General features: G+C 35.5%; 1 protein-coding gene and 1 long non-coding RNA gene across 2 annotated transcripts; both read right to left on the bottom strand.

Annotated features, from left to right (window-relative positions):
• Positions 1–1099: 1099 nt before the first annotated feature.
• Positions 1100–2758, bottom strand: LOC149182954 (tRNase Z TRZ3, mitochondrial-like). Its single transcript, XM_089418645.1, has 5 exons — positions 2598–2758; positions 2335–2389; positions 2126–2169; positions 1730–1987; positions 1100–1541 (listed from the first exon to the last, which is right to left on the bottom strand). Exons 1-4 carry the CDS (start codon positions 2664–2666, stop codon positions 1865–1867), a joined length of 291 nt encoding a protein of 96 aa, XP_089274771.1. The 5' UTR covers positions 2667–2758; the 3' UTR covers positions 1100–1541; positions 1730–1864.
• A 96-nt stretch (positions 2759–2854) lies between these two features.
• On the bottom strand, positions 2855–3860 carry LOC149182953 (uncharacterized). The gene is made up of 3 exons (XR_016256780.1): positions 3292–3860; positions 3028–3117; positions 2855–2881 (listed from the first exon to the last, which is right to left on the bottom strand). It is a non-coding gene; the product is annotated as an uncharacterized LOC149182953 (long non-coding RNA).
• Between the last annotated feature and the right edge of the window lie 10737 nt (positions 3861–14597).

The following is a 14597-nucleotide window of genomic DNA, read 5'->3' as shown; positions in this document are numbered from 1 at the left end:
AATAAAAAATTCATTTTCAACGTTGTCATGATGCATAGTACATTTGCTTTTATTGGTGCGATTATAAATGACAGTCATCTTTATCCCTTTATAGGAAATTGTCCCTTTTAACATTTCTCTTAATTAAATTTTTAGATTTGGATAAAATATAAAACAAGAGAAGCTGCGACGCAGCGAGTCCCTGCGTGAAGTTGAGCCTGCCTTCTCTAGTAGCTGTTCGATCCAGACCCATAACCTGAAATCTAGAAAGCCAGCTAACTGTAAGACTTTCAGTCATTGATACAGGCAAGTGCATTTAATTTAATTAGCATTGAGCGGTCAATTAATGTTTTCGCCAGAAAGATTAATATTACAAAAATACAGGTACGGAAATATGATGTTAATTAAGCAACAAGGTTGGTGTTCATACAAAATATACTCAAGCTCCTGACTCGTAACATTCTTCCAACAAATACAGACAACTTTAGAGAAAGACAACTTTTGAAACTTGAATGATGCACAATATGTGTGTTGTTTTGAGTTATCTGGGAATCATTTTAAGCATTTTCAAACTCAAATGATGCAATGTGTCTATGTGTTCTCCCCAGTAAGAAACTCTTCATGCTATAGCAGGAGATATAGTGGAGTAAGTTTTCTGTTTGCCTTGCCTAAATCTGAATACAACAGAAACGAAAACAAAAATCCATCTGGCTGTCCACTGATATTCTGTTTTCAACATTGCAAACGAAAGATTCTGCCGAAGACTCTATACCCTGATGTCTGTTGATTCCATGGAAGTGCCATCAACAATTTCGCATATACTAAAAGTACCAGCTGAGAGCTCCAGTGCTTCTTTACATAGTACGAAGTGGAGGATTTAAGGATGGGCTTTAGGCAGAGTACATCAGCTGAACTTAGGGATACAAACTGTCAGAAACCTAGTCTTTATCATAGCTGTATAGCTTGTATGTTAAGTATGCGTATGCTATTACTCTGGGAAAGAAAAGTAAAATTATTGATCAAATACCTCCAAGTGTTGTTTAATCCTCAACATGAGATATGCCATATTAATCAGTTGACTCCATATTCCAGAGCCAATGTTTGGAGCCTGATGAAATTCCATTGGCTCAATCCCTTGTTTGCCATGGGATACAAGAAGACTTTAGAGCTTGATGACGTACCAAGTGTTGCAGGCAAGGATACTGCTGAAGAGTCATATCGAGGACTTGAAACCAACTGGTGCTGCCAAAAGGTCGAGACAAATATACAGAACCCATCAATGCTAAAGGCCATCCTGTCATCTGTTTGGAAGGGAATGATAATCAATGCTTTGTTTGCAGCCATATTTAGCTGTGCAACATATATAGGTCCATATCTGATAAACTTGTTCGTAGAGTACTTGGGAGGAACAGAGCATTTTTCCTATGAAGGCTATGTGCTGGCCTCTGTTTTCTTTGGTGCAAAGATGATTGAGTCATTGGCCCAGAGACAATGGTATTTTGGAGCCCAGCAGCTTGGGAAACCATATATCTACGTAGGCTCCAAGAGCTGAGAAGGGTTGCCTATGCAAACAGAAAGATCATAGCATCATTATTCTCTAAATCATAGAAAATCATATGTACATCCACACAGTCATCTAAATGATTTAAGTAGGCCTAAAGCAACCAGAGATTGTAGCAAATATGACAGCCCCATAAGAAAGAAAAGCCTAAAAGGCAAGTTACTAGGAATTGGATTCAGATGTACATACAGATCTGCCAGATTTAATCCTCAACATGAGATATGCCATATTAATCAGTTGACTCCATATTCCAGAGCCAATGTTTGGAGCCTGATGAAATTCCATTGGCTCAACCCCTTGTTTGCCATGGGATACAAGAAGACTTTAGAGGTTGATGACGTACTGCCCTGGACCAAAACTATTGGTGTGAACAACAGCAGAGTTTGGAATAAATGACCGCATTGCACCAGTTAAAAATTCTAAATCTGATGGACCCCAGATGTTAACCTGTTAAAACATAGGAACCTACAAATTTTAGAACATGATAAATTTTCACTAGTATAAGGATGTCTTAATACTTTAGTGTTCAATTTGACCTCCTAGAAAAAATCTTCCAACGTAAAAGAGGGCATAAAATTTGCTTACTGTCATTGCATCATCCCCTATGCCAGCCATCGTCAGGAGAAGACCTGCAAAGCACGATCATGGTGTAATTCCATTTGTGATTGCTTGAGAAAATCATAATCTAGGTATAGACACCAATTCAAAAGAAAAAGATCACTCCTGTTGCCTGCATATCAACCCTAGTTCTGCGTACAATAGATAAAAACTGACCAAATATTCCGACAACTAACCTGGAATGCCACCCGCAGTTTCTGAGCAAACCAGGGTAAGAAATATGTGATCTAACTGAGAGCCAACCCTTATAGGTTATCAGTCCATGTGCATAATAATCTTATCAAATCTAAGAGCGTGATATTTTGCTATTGGGTGTCTAACGGCTCAAGTAAACTTGAATATTTTATCTTACAGAGAAGGCAGACACATTAAGAAAACAATGATTTATAAAGCTGTATATAAGTGATCCAAATAACACTAATTCAAAAGCACAGCTTACTCTTGATAGCTTGAATTTGTGTTCAGCAGAGAAGCGTTGCAGCCCCTGATACAAAAAAGAATAGTCCATTCAGAGACATGTTGACCAGATTTTATGTTCAAATACATTGAAAATACCAGCACGATTACCCATACTTTTAACCCAAAAGCCGCATAACCTATGACTGTAAGCGATTCATTGAGTTCAAAAGGAAGCGACTAGCTGGCCTATTTTGTCTAGGAATCAATAGTTGCAAGTACCAACCAGTAGTCACAGTTTCAAAACCCACAAAGTGCTTCAATTGCCTTCGCGACATGGATTCAATCGGTAATTTTAACGCTATACCGAAAGCAGATATCCCCACCATCGGGGACTCCAGTCCTGTGTGGAAAGCTCTCTATTTTTTTATGGCCTGGTAAAGCTATGATATTTTAGTTTAACTTGAACTCACCTGTCCAGCATTGAATATGAAGCGCTGTTGATCAAAAAATAGCAGAACAGATGGGAATGTATCTTGCGTATCCATCCCAGTCCCCAGAATCTGTAACAAAGATAACGAGGACAAAACCTCAGAAACCTAAAGCCAATAAAATAAAATTTAAAAGCAGGTTCGTATGATTCAGCAGGCTAGTAATAAAAATCTCTTCCCAATGTATTCAGCAACTAAGCAATTTGCGAGTACTGAGACTGGCGAAGCCACAGTTCAAAAGCTTACCTGAAGAGCTAGGAGATCTGGGAAATGGTTTCGAGGAACTATTACTTGAAGCCCTCCCCCTTTTCGCAAGTTCATCAGAAATCGCAGAGGCCTCCCGTTCCTCCCGTTCAGCAACTTCATCAGCAATCGCAGAGGCCTCAAGCGCTTACCTTGCCTCCGGAGGAGTTGCTTCCAACCGGCTTTGGGCTTTGACAAGTGCGACGAAGGCTAACAGCTGTTGAACCATGGTGCATCATGGCATGCACCAGCTGCCAATGTAGAACATTGCAAGAGGGAACACCGAGCTTTACTAAACCGCATACCGGGCAGAAGTAATGCTAGCATTAAAACCAGACACCGTGACGGTTAGCGCGAAAATGCACCGGGTTTATTCCTTTAAGCTATGGTCCGGCCTCTTCCGCCTCGGGAAGAGGCCAAATAAGATGGCGCACGATGGCCAAAGAATGACTGCAAACGAAACTTAGCATATCTCCTCTCTAACCGCCGTATAACAGAGAAACGCAGGGGTCAAGTAATGCTAAGTGGGGGTCCTATCGATCACTATAGTCCCTGCCGGATGCCAGATGGCAGGGACTAATAATACATTTAAAGTTTTTGTGGTTAGGTTTTTATTAGTTTAATAAAGATTAGTGTGTAGAGAGAGACTTTCTATAATTCAGTAGGGAAGAGATATGTAGATATAATGTAAGATTATATCTCGACATTTTTTAAATATAAGTTTTATTTAAATGAAAAGAATCAAATCTTAGAAGCTTAAGATAAAAAAAATAAAGAATAAACATATAAAATAATAAGTATAACTTAATAAAATTGTTGAATTAAGGCTTATGTGATTCATATCAAGTTTATGGGCAAGTTACATTAGCAATAGATAGTTATAATTATAATTGTATTTAGTTTTAGATATATATATATTTTAATTTTGAATTTATTAAGTATTGTAAGGGATTAAAAAACTCAAGTATATTGTTTGAAAATTATAGGGTTAATATAGATATATGTTATTTTATTTATTTTGCATGATTAAAAAAAAAATTATGTATGTGTAATAGGGTTAGGTTAAGTGATCTAGCTACCTATGTTGTATGCTTCATTTAGTGTCTCTAAGATTAACGGATGCAATTAATGCACAAAGTATTATCTATGAAATACAAGGAAGTGCTCGAAGGGTTTTCCCATAAAGTTTTTTTTTTTTAATAAATGAATATGTATATGCATAAGTATGTATGTACATTTGTGTGTGTGTGTGTGAAGAGAGAGAGAGAGGCCCCAAGGGTTTGATCAATTAGTTAAACATTTATTAAGGAAAGTTGTTAATGGGGAGGTGATAAGTAAAAGGTTCAAATCCATTCAAGTCCCTCATGGTAGCTAGCCATAACATAATCCTCAATTTGGATATTTTAAGGAATGAATTAGACTACAAATTGTTTTTGAGAAGTATCTATCTTTGTATATTTGTGTGTTGAGCCAGGGAGGTGGTGGTTGAGCCACCCACATTTTTTCTTTTTGGTGGACTTAATCGCATACCAAGTTATTTCATTGGCTTATAAAAGATAACATAACATGCATGAATAATCATCTAATTATTATTATTACCAAGGTTGAAATATTTCAACTTTTAATAATGTGTTATGACAAATATATGCAACAACCTATTGAATTTGTGGTGGAAATCATCTCAAAAGTGATAAAAGTTGATTTAGTCCCAAAACTCATTGGTCAACCTATATACTCTTAAGAGTGTTATATCAATAGATGACAAATTTTAAAACTTTATTTTGTACTCAATATCTAAAATATTCCTACTTTTAATTATGTCTATGACAACTATATGTAACTACTTTTTTTAATTTGTGGTGTACATCATGTCAATAGTTATCAAAATTGATCTAGTTTGAAAGTGTATTGGTCAACTTATACTCTTGGGAGGATCGTATCAATAAATAACAAATTTTACAACTTTCTTTTGTATTTTTTTTATAATTAGAATAAATCCATTTTACTTTTGGATATTGCAAGGAAGAAGTTAAAAACAGGAAAATTATTTTTTGAGAAGTGTCTATCTATCTATATATATTTTTTGGCCCCAGGGAAGTGGTTGAGCCACCCTCCATTCAAATATTTTGAGGAGAAGAGACGGATATAATGAATTTCTCCAACATTGTGGAATCTTCCCCTCTTCCCTAGAATATTTGGATGGAGGGTGGCTCAACTACTAACCACAATAGTGGTTGGTAACCCCAATGGATTTGATCATATATTAACATGAGATGTATGGCTTCCTTGTTATCAACATCCCTTGGTGGATGGCTTAACCAATTGAGTTGACCCCTTGGGTTGTGTGTGTGTGTGGTTCAATTAATCATCACTATTCTTGTTGGGAATTTAGCTAGTTGCATTTTGGCAAGTGCCTAAGTTGAATTTACTTGAGCGAGGTACATTAGTCTATGTTGATGAGTTTACTAGATATTCCATATATGAATGAATGTGGAGAAGCATCCCTTGGGCTCTAAGGGAAACCTCATAGCGAAACCCAAAGGATGCTTGTTCACATTGATTTGCAAATGACATACCTAATAAACACGTTGACATATATTGGTGCACTACAAAAGGGGGGATTCAAACCACACACTTATTAACATAGACCTAGCCAAATTTTCAACAACTGCAGTGACAACCCACCCACCCATACATGTGACATATCTCTTCAATTTTGAGCATTAGAATGCACATTATTTTTCTTGGTGTAATTAATCATATTATCAATTTATTACATTGGTCTATTGTTTTTATAAATACAACAAATGCATGGAAATTCATGCAATTAATTTAATTACCGAGGTTAAATCATTGACTAAATATCTTTTAATCCTTCATATCTCCATTCTTGAATCCATACTTAAAATATTTCAATTTTAAATGATGTACTATGAAAATAAGATGTAACTACTTCTTTAATTTGCGATAGACATCAACTGAATTGGTCATAAAATATTCTCATGGGAGCATTACATCAATAAATAACAAATTTTACAACTTTATTGTGTACTTAATATCCAATATATTCTAAATTTAAATAATGTGCTATCACAATTATATATAATTATTTTTAAATGTTGTAGTGGATATCATGCTAATAGTGATTAATGTTCAACTTACGTTTTGTTGGCAATATTGTATCAATAAATAAAGTTTTATTATGGTGGAAAGTGTGAGGGGGAATTTTCATCCAAGAGGAATAATTGAAAGACAATACACACAATAATTAGGAATATTTTCCAACAATTTAATAAAGGCATATGCTCTTATGCAAAGCATTATCCTAACTCATATATTCCATTCAAGACATATTCTTGTTCTAAGAGACTCATTTATCATTCTAAGACATATGCAATTTGGAATAAAGGTTAGAGATCTTAGATTAGAATCCATTCTTATCATAATTAGAAATTTGGTTGGAAAAATGAACTGCAAGATTGAATGTTTCTAGTGTGACATCATAACAAAAATGGACTTACTCCCAACCTAATTTGGTTACCCTATTCGGAAAAAATAGATTGTTTTTAATTAACAGACAACTTGTCAACTAGCCAATTCCCAAATTCTGAGGTTCTCAATCCTTTTGTATATGGTAAATATTTGTATAAATGGGTATTTTTGGATGGTTTTGAAATTGTAAATCATAAATAGCAAGTTATTACAACTCCATGTTGCTATAGAGATTATTTACTTATGTAGCCTATGTGTGTCAATTTGCCACAATCAATATATATATATATATATATATATATATATATATATATATATATATTCTTTGGTGCTCTATAATTAAAATAAAGCTATCTTAATATTAATTAATTATTAAAAAATCAAAATAAAATTTTATTATTAAAATTTAAAAAAATAAATAAATAAAAATAACCATTAATTTTAAATCTCTTTCAATTTTATATTTATCAATTATAAAAAATGGTGTATTGTAATTAATAGAGAAAAGGATTTTCATGTCAAAATCCAACAATACAATTTTGAGCAAGTTTGTGATTTCTTGTTATTTAAAATGCAGTTTTGAATGCATAAATAAATTTAGTACCCCAAAACACTCTAACTTTGGAAATTAAACGATTTAAACTTATGATTCTTGAAAATATTTACCATATTTTGAACAAAATTGATTAGAAAAAATGTTTTAAAAAAATTCATTTCATCTATTAATTAAACTAAAATAAAAAATAAAAATAGAAAATAGAAAATACTAAATTTTATTATTTAAAAAATTAAAATAAATAAAAACTATTATTATTATTTAATTATTTATTCATTTAACATATTATACATTTCTTCGCTTTGAGTGGTATAGTACATTTGCTTTTACTGGTGCAATTATAAATGACAAGTCATGTCGTCTTTCAACATTGGCAACATTGTCATGATGCAGGGTACATTTGTTTTTATTGAATGCAGGGTACATTTGTTTTTATTGATGTAGGGTACATTTGTTTTTATTGATGCAATTATAAATGATAATGTCATTTTTAATTGTTTTATAGGAAATTGTTTTTTAGTTAAATTTTTAGATTTAGATAAAATATAAAATAGTACATTTAGAATTATATTAGTTAATTTTTTATTAATTTAATAAAAATAGTATGCTAAGATGTGTTTTATAATTTAGTAGGGAAGAAATATGTAAATATAATATAAAATTATATATCAATATTTTAAATATAAATTTTATAATTATGTAAAAAAATTGAATCTCAAAAATAAAAAAATAATAATAATAAAAATATATATATATATATATATATATATATATATATAAAAGAGAGAATAAATAATAAAGTTGTTAATATTAGTGGGAAAATGAAGAATAATTCGGTTAAGGCGCGATGCTTCTCATTTAACTATCACGAGAAAGAATAACAACCTCCCAGCCCCAAGGGCTCCACGGAATTTAATAATAATGGTGAAAGCAATAGGACAAGGCACAATATATCGAAAATAAAAATAGAAAATGGCTTCGCCAGCTGGACCTTCCTTCCTTCGTCCACATTGCATTGATTTAAAGACCCTTCCGTATTCCTAGGATTCTTCGCACCGCCACTCTCCGCCATTCTTTTTTTTAGGTTTCTTGTACCGCCACTCTCCGCCATTATCTTTTTTTTAGGTTTCTTGTAGTGGAAGTTGAAATATTCCCTCTCACGTTTTGAGTTCAGTGCATTTTACTATATATTAAATGTGGGTTTTAATGCCTTGTCATGTTAAATATTTTGGTTTGCATTGCATTACATAAAAATTAAATTAAATTAGAACATAAAATTAATAATTATATTTAAGTATAATTAATAATTAAATCAGCGTAGATCTATTTTAATTTCGGATCTACCAAGCAGTGAGAGTGATTAAATATCTTGATATGAAAATCCCAATTAGAGTGAAAAGAGATTTGATCCCTTTTAGAACTTGGTAGATCCAGAGTTAAGATGGATTTAGGCTCGTATTTAGAAAAAGGAAGGGAGAAAGAAATTTTTTAAGAAGATAATATAATAATATATTAAATATAGATATTAATTTAGATTTGATATGTATTTTTAGAAGTTTGTCTCTATCCTAAATTATTTAGATGGAGAGTAATTCAATCACCAATCACAATAGTTGTTGATAGTATCAATAGACACAACCCAATTTCAATATGTGACTTATGACCTCTCTATTGGCAGCATACTTTAGGGAATGGTTCAACCAATCGACTTAACCCCTTGGGCCGTGTGTATATGCATGCATGTGTGTGTGTAGTTTAATCATTTGCCTATATTCTTGTAGGTAATTTAGCTAGTTTTGTGCTGACAAGTGCCTAATTCAAATCCCCATCAATGAGGCACATTACTCTATGTTGATGGGTTTACTAGGGACGCCAACTACTAATGAATGTAGGGAAAATCCCTAAGGTTATTTGATGGCCACAACAACGTGACCCCTCTTATTTTGTTTAGATAAACAAAAGGAAAATACATCTCCTACCAAAATTTTGGTTTAGTGCCTAATCTACAACTATTGTGAGACTACATAGGTTTAAGTGTTAGATCTTTATTTTTTGTTTATTTCTAAGAGGGTTTATCATTGTTCATGATCTTTTTTCTCTTGCACTTTTAGATATTATTCATTATGCCTTTGATTTATGATGTTTCACTTTAACCTTTTGGAGTAAGATTAGCATGTTTTCTTTTGAGCCTTTTTCACTAATTAGCTTAATGCATTTCAATGTATTTTTTATACTCTTTGATTGCATGGTTTAATGCTCATTTTTATGCCATGAAGAAAATTTTTATGTGAAGATGTGATAATTGATTATGCATTCTTTGTGCATAGCCCAAGATTATCAACTCACCACATCATAAAGGAATGAATGGTTGTCATCTATATAGTCTTATAATCACTTTTTTTTTTTGCTTGCTCATAATTGCATCGATTTTATTCACAATTATGATTCAAACAACCTAGGGACATAAGTCTAGAAAGGTACAATAGAAGAGAGAAAGAAAGCATAACAAAGAATCCTCAAGAAAATGCATTTTGGTCACTCTCATATGCACATTGAGATAGAGGAAACCCCAAATTTTTTTTGCTAGTATATTTAATATGTATGCTTGTGGTGTTAGTGTCGGTATCTTCATCCCTCCGTCAGAGATCAAATCCTCTTGTTGCATTGCATATTAGGTGTCCCGCCTAGTTAGTTGCATTCCATTAGGCGCATGGATCATCTGACGGTAGTGGCTTCTCCTACAGTTTCCCTCATGTCATTTACCTATTAGCTCATGTTTATTCATCAAAATTATATACAGTCACCATTTTGTCTTTAAAATTTCAAGAGTCATTCTTTTAAGGTTTCATTGTCATTAGGTCTAGGGTTTCATCAAAAAGGGTTTCAAAATGTCCAATAACAGCCAACAGACACATGAGGAAGTTCCAGTATCAATAAATTTCATAATCAAGTGCTCAGAGATGTATTTTTCCTCAAAAATCTATTTTGAGGAAAAATAGAGTATTTTAGCTTTTATTGTACAAAATGATGAAATTTCATTTCTTTCATATGTAAATCAGTTCAGAGGCAACCCTGGTCTCCTTCTCCAGCCTCCAGTAGCTCCAACCCCTGCAAAGCAAACAAAAAAACAAGTCATTCAGTTCATCAAAAAGCTTAAATAAAGTCAAAAGCTCAAAAAACAGAGTTTAAAAGTCAAGTCATGTTCCAAACATTGTAAAAGTGGGTTTTTATGCATCAAAATATTAAAAGCTCCTTGTATATAATTGTTCTCCTCAAATCAAAAGCCCATTTGCATTCAAACAACCAAGTGTGAGCAAAGCAAAGCCGTGTGTGAGAAAACAAGTGACATTGGAGAAAAATTGCCCGAAATCAGAGGCGCGGTGCACTGGGCAAGTGGCACGGCGCACATAGCAGGTGCGGCGCATAGGGCTGCAATTTCCAGTGTAAAACTAAATGGGCGCGGCGCATTGGGTTTGAGGCACGACGCATAGAGCTGCCAAGCCCGAAATCTTCAGCAACTCCCTCAAATCGCCCAAATTGCCCAAATCCTCCACTGAACAAGTAAGTGCAGCTCTCCTCTTGGCTAGTGAAAGAGTTTGTTATAAAATTTATGGTGGATGGTGTAAACAAAAATCAAACCCTACATTTTTTCCATTTCCCAAGAAACTGCTGTCTAGGGTTTGCATTGTTGTTTTGGCTGCCAAAATTTATTCTCCCATTTCTTCATTTGTCCACTCCTTCACTCATTTTCTCACCTTATTCCCCATTCCCTAATTCCCATATTCCCAAAATCATCTACCCCTTTTCCCAATTCCCATTTCCTAAATCCTAAATATAAATTCCCAAACCCTAGCTGTTATCCCTAAAACTCCCATATCACTCCCTAATCCCCTGTTTCCCTAAATAAACCCTATCCTAACAGTCCTAAAATCCCTCATTTTTCCCTCCCTCTACAGTCCCTCATATCACTTTTCCCTTGGTGGCAAAAAATCAAGAAACACCATAATTTTCCTATTTTTCATCAAGAAAACTCACTTGCTAGCAGAGATGGAATCTGATCCGTCATATGATCATGAAGAAGAGACACACAGTGACTCTCCCACAAAGGTACATGCACCCAGGAGACCTCATAGAGGTGGCAAACACATTCGAGAAGAACCTACCACTCTTGCTGAATTACAGGCCTGCCCTCTCACCATCACTTGTTTCCAACACCAGTCCTGCTATGAATTTTGTGAGATGGTTGCTAGAATCCAGTTTCATCATGAGTTGGCCCGTTTGTTTGTGCTTCATTTACATGATGGTCAAGCCACTCTAGCTGGTGTCACATTCACTTTAACACCAGAATCTATTTCACTAGCAACCGGTATTCCTAACATTGGAGAGCAATGGAACAAGAGGCAGCAAATTGACAGGCAGCATTATGAACCATACATCAAGCCCAGTTATTTGAGACAACTCAGCAGAGTGTTTCCTTTTCGGTACCTCAAAGATTCATATGCTCCTTTAATGAAACTGATAATGAAGTATTTTAGCTGTGAGGGCCGGTTTTCCCGTTTATATGCTTATCATATCAGGTTGTTAATGCATTTTACCAGGGTGAGGATGATGAACCTCCCTTACTTCATGTGCCGAAATATTGAGAAAATGACCACCCTAGTGCAACACAAGACTCCTCACTAGCAGTTCAACAGTATTTACCATTTTGCTCTTATTAAGATTGTAGTCATCCATCAGCTTGGCTTGCAGGGCATCACTTGGGAGGACTTCATTTCTCGTGAGTTTTTCACAGCTCCTCAGGGACCTCCCGAGGTTTTGCATGAGACAGGTGAACCTTCATATCATCATGAGGGTCATGAGACGCAGACTACTAGTATGCCGATGTTTATCACTTATCAGAAGGGCACTAGACGGTTGTTCGTAGCAACGAAGCGAGTATCATCTCCACTCGGGGTGGAAGGGGTCTCGCTTCCGTCATCAGCACAACAGGTTCAGGACAAAGGCAAGCGGCCACTATAGGATGAAGGACCATCAGGTGAGCGGGAGACTAATTTCATTCTCATTTAGGGTGATGATACCGGTGCGAGCCCGCAAAGCACAAATCTCAAAGAAATCATACAAGAGCAGCAAGTGGACATCAATGCCTTGTCCCTTAACTTGGAAAGGGCTAAATGGATTAGAAAGTACCTGGAGCAAAGAAAGAAGCAAATTGAAGATCAACAAGCGATTATGGAGTTGCAAAACATTCGGGAGAATCGCCAAGCTGCCCAAAGGAGGAGGGTGGAGCTCACTTCACTTGAGCAAGAGATCAGCGCCGATTGGGAGTCATGCCTTGAAAGAGCTAATATCCACTTAGAGAGGTTGTTAGAGAAGGCCAACAAGGAGAAGCCATTGTTGAGACATATGGCATATCATTACATGGCGAGAAACAAAGTTTGCAAGGTGAGAATCAAGAGCTTAAAGGCAAAATTGAAAAGGGCATCAAAGAGGCGAAAGGAGCATGATAGACTTCAGATATTGGCTGAGGCTTCCTTGGCCCAACACAATGCTTGATGGAGAATACTCAACCCAAATTTCAAAAAATTTGGGGCACTTTTTGCATTTTTGGAATTTTTGGCACAAAAAATAGGATTTTCTGCTCTATGCGCCACGCCACCTGGCGCTCGCTTTTGATGGGAGCCTCCAAATGACAAAAACTTAGCATTTTTGGATTTGGCATGAAAAAATATGCTTTCCTACCAATGGCCAAGAAATTTGGACAGGTTTTGAGCCCTCAAAAAGGTCAAAAACACTCAAAAAATGACCTTACTGCCCCTATTTTGACACACAGGAAGTAGTGTTGGGAGAACTGAATTTTGGAGGGGCAAATGGAGGCCAAATTGAAAAATTCCACTTGGGTTGGAAAGTAGACAGGTAGACCTTTCCAACAAGCACACTTGGAGTGAATTTGGACACCAGGAAGGCCTCCAAAAGTGGCTTCAAACAGGCGCTACACATAGAGAATTTGGCACGACGCATAGAGGAAATTTGGCCCAGTTTGACCAGGAATGCTCTGTTTTTCGCCTATCTTTTGCCAGTTTGACTCTTTCTCCTTCTTAATGTCAAATTTGTGATGTAATTTAATGTACATGGATGGATCATGATGTAAATATGTCAAATTTTCACTTATGGAGGTAGATTCATCTATTAAAAAGTTGTTTGAAACTGAATGAATCAGTTTCCTTGTTTCTAGAGGCATGTTGTTCCATTGCCTAATTTCTAGTTCTCAATTTAGAATTAGTTGGAACAGCTCCTAAACTAGTGAGCTCGACCCCTAGAGGCTAGGATGAGCTATGGTTTGTCTATATTATGTGGTTTTTTAGTCATTAGCATGGTTGGACTCTTGAGAAAGTAAGGAGCTTCATTGTACACTCATATCAGCATTTTGGCCAAGGAATTGAGACCAGGGTTTACAACACTCTTTGGGATCCCCGTGGCATTTTGTTTTGGTACAGTGCTTTCTTCTGTATTTTTGAATTTACTTATGTGTTATGTGTGACATTATCTATCTTGTTTCTTCCTAACTAAATCAAGCAAGAGTGAAAGTAGAACCCATTGAAATAGAAGTGCTCTACTTGAGGTTTGCTTTAGTTTCTTGATGTTTTTAGCTGTTTGGAGAGGATCCATGGCTTCTGTTGCCCTCTTCAACTCCTCACCTATCTAATCCATCTACCTCATTCGATTTGAAGTGCCAAAACCAGTTGCCTACCTTGCCCCATTGAGATCTCTACAAGACTGAGCCTCATTCCCAAGACCCAAAAACTGCCTTTTCATTTGAGCTAACAGACACATCATTTTATTCAATCAAACTCGTTGCACATATACCTAGCCTAAGATCAGTAGTTATATCAGTCATCTAAAGCCTTCAGTGATCATATTTTGCTGAGATTGACCCGGAGAGAGCCCTCTCCCGACCTGGTAGGGCTAGCTACCAGGTTAAGCGTGGTTTGATGTTGGTCCTAGATCCTACCTTTCTCATCCTGAGGTAGATTTAGGCTCTAACATGTGGGAAACCCCAAAATTCCAATGGAAACTTCAAATTTCATTTGAAATCAACTTCCCACAACTTCACATGTTATCCTAACCTTTTCTCTCACCATCCGAATCACCTAGATCAACAATCACAAAAGACTTATGCCTAGTTCAATCCATGGCCAACATCCTTTCTTTTATAAAATAAATGTCCTATAATTGATCCAATCAAACCAATTTAATAGCCCTT

Source organism: Pinus tabuliformis, chromosome 3_2 (assembly GCF_031772625.1).
Source record: "Pinus tabuliformis cultivar Carrire ecotype Pingquan chromosome 3_2, CPIR1, whole genome shotgun sequence".
Classification (NCBI taxonomy): Eukaryota; Viridiplantae; Streptophyta; class Pinopsida; order Pinales; family Pinaceae; genus Pinus; species Pinus tabuliformis.
The sequence above is the reverse complement of the archived record's forward strand: the minus strand, read 5'-3'. Positions and strand labels throughout refer to the sequence as shown.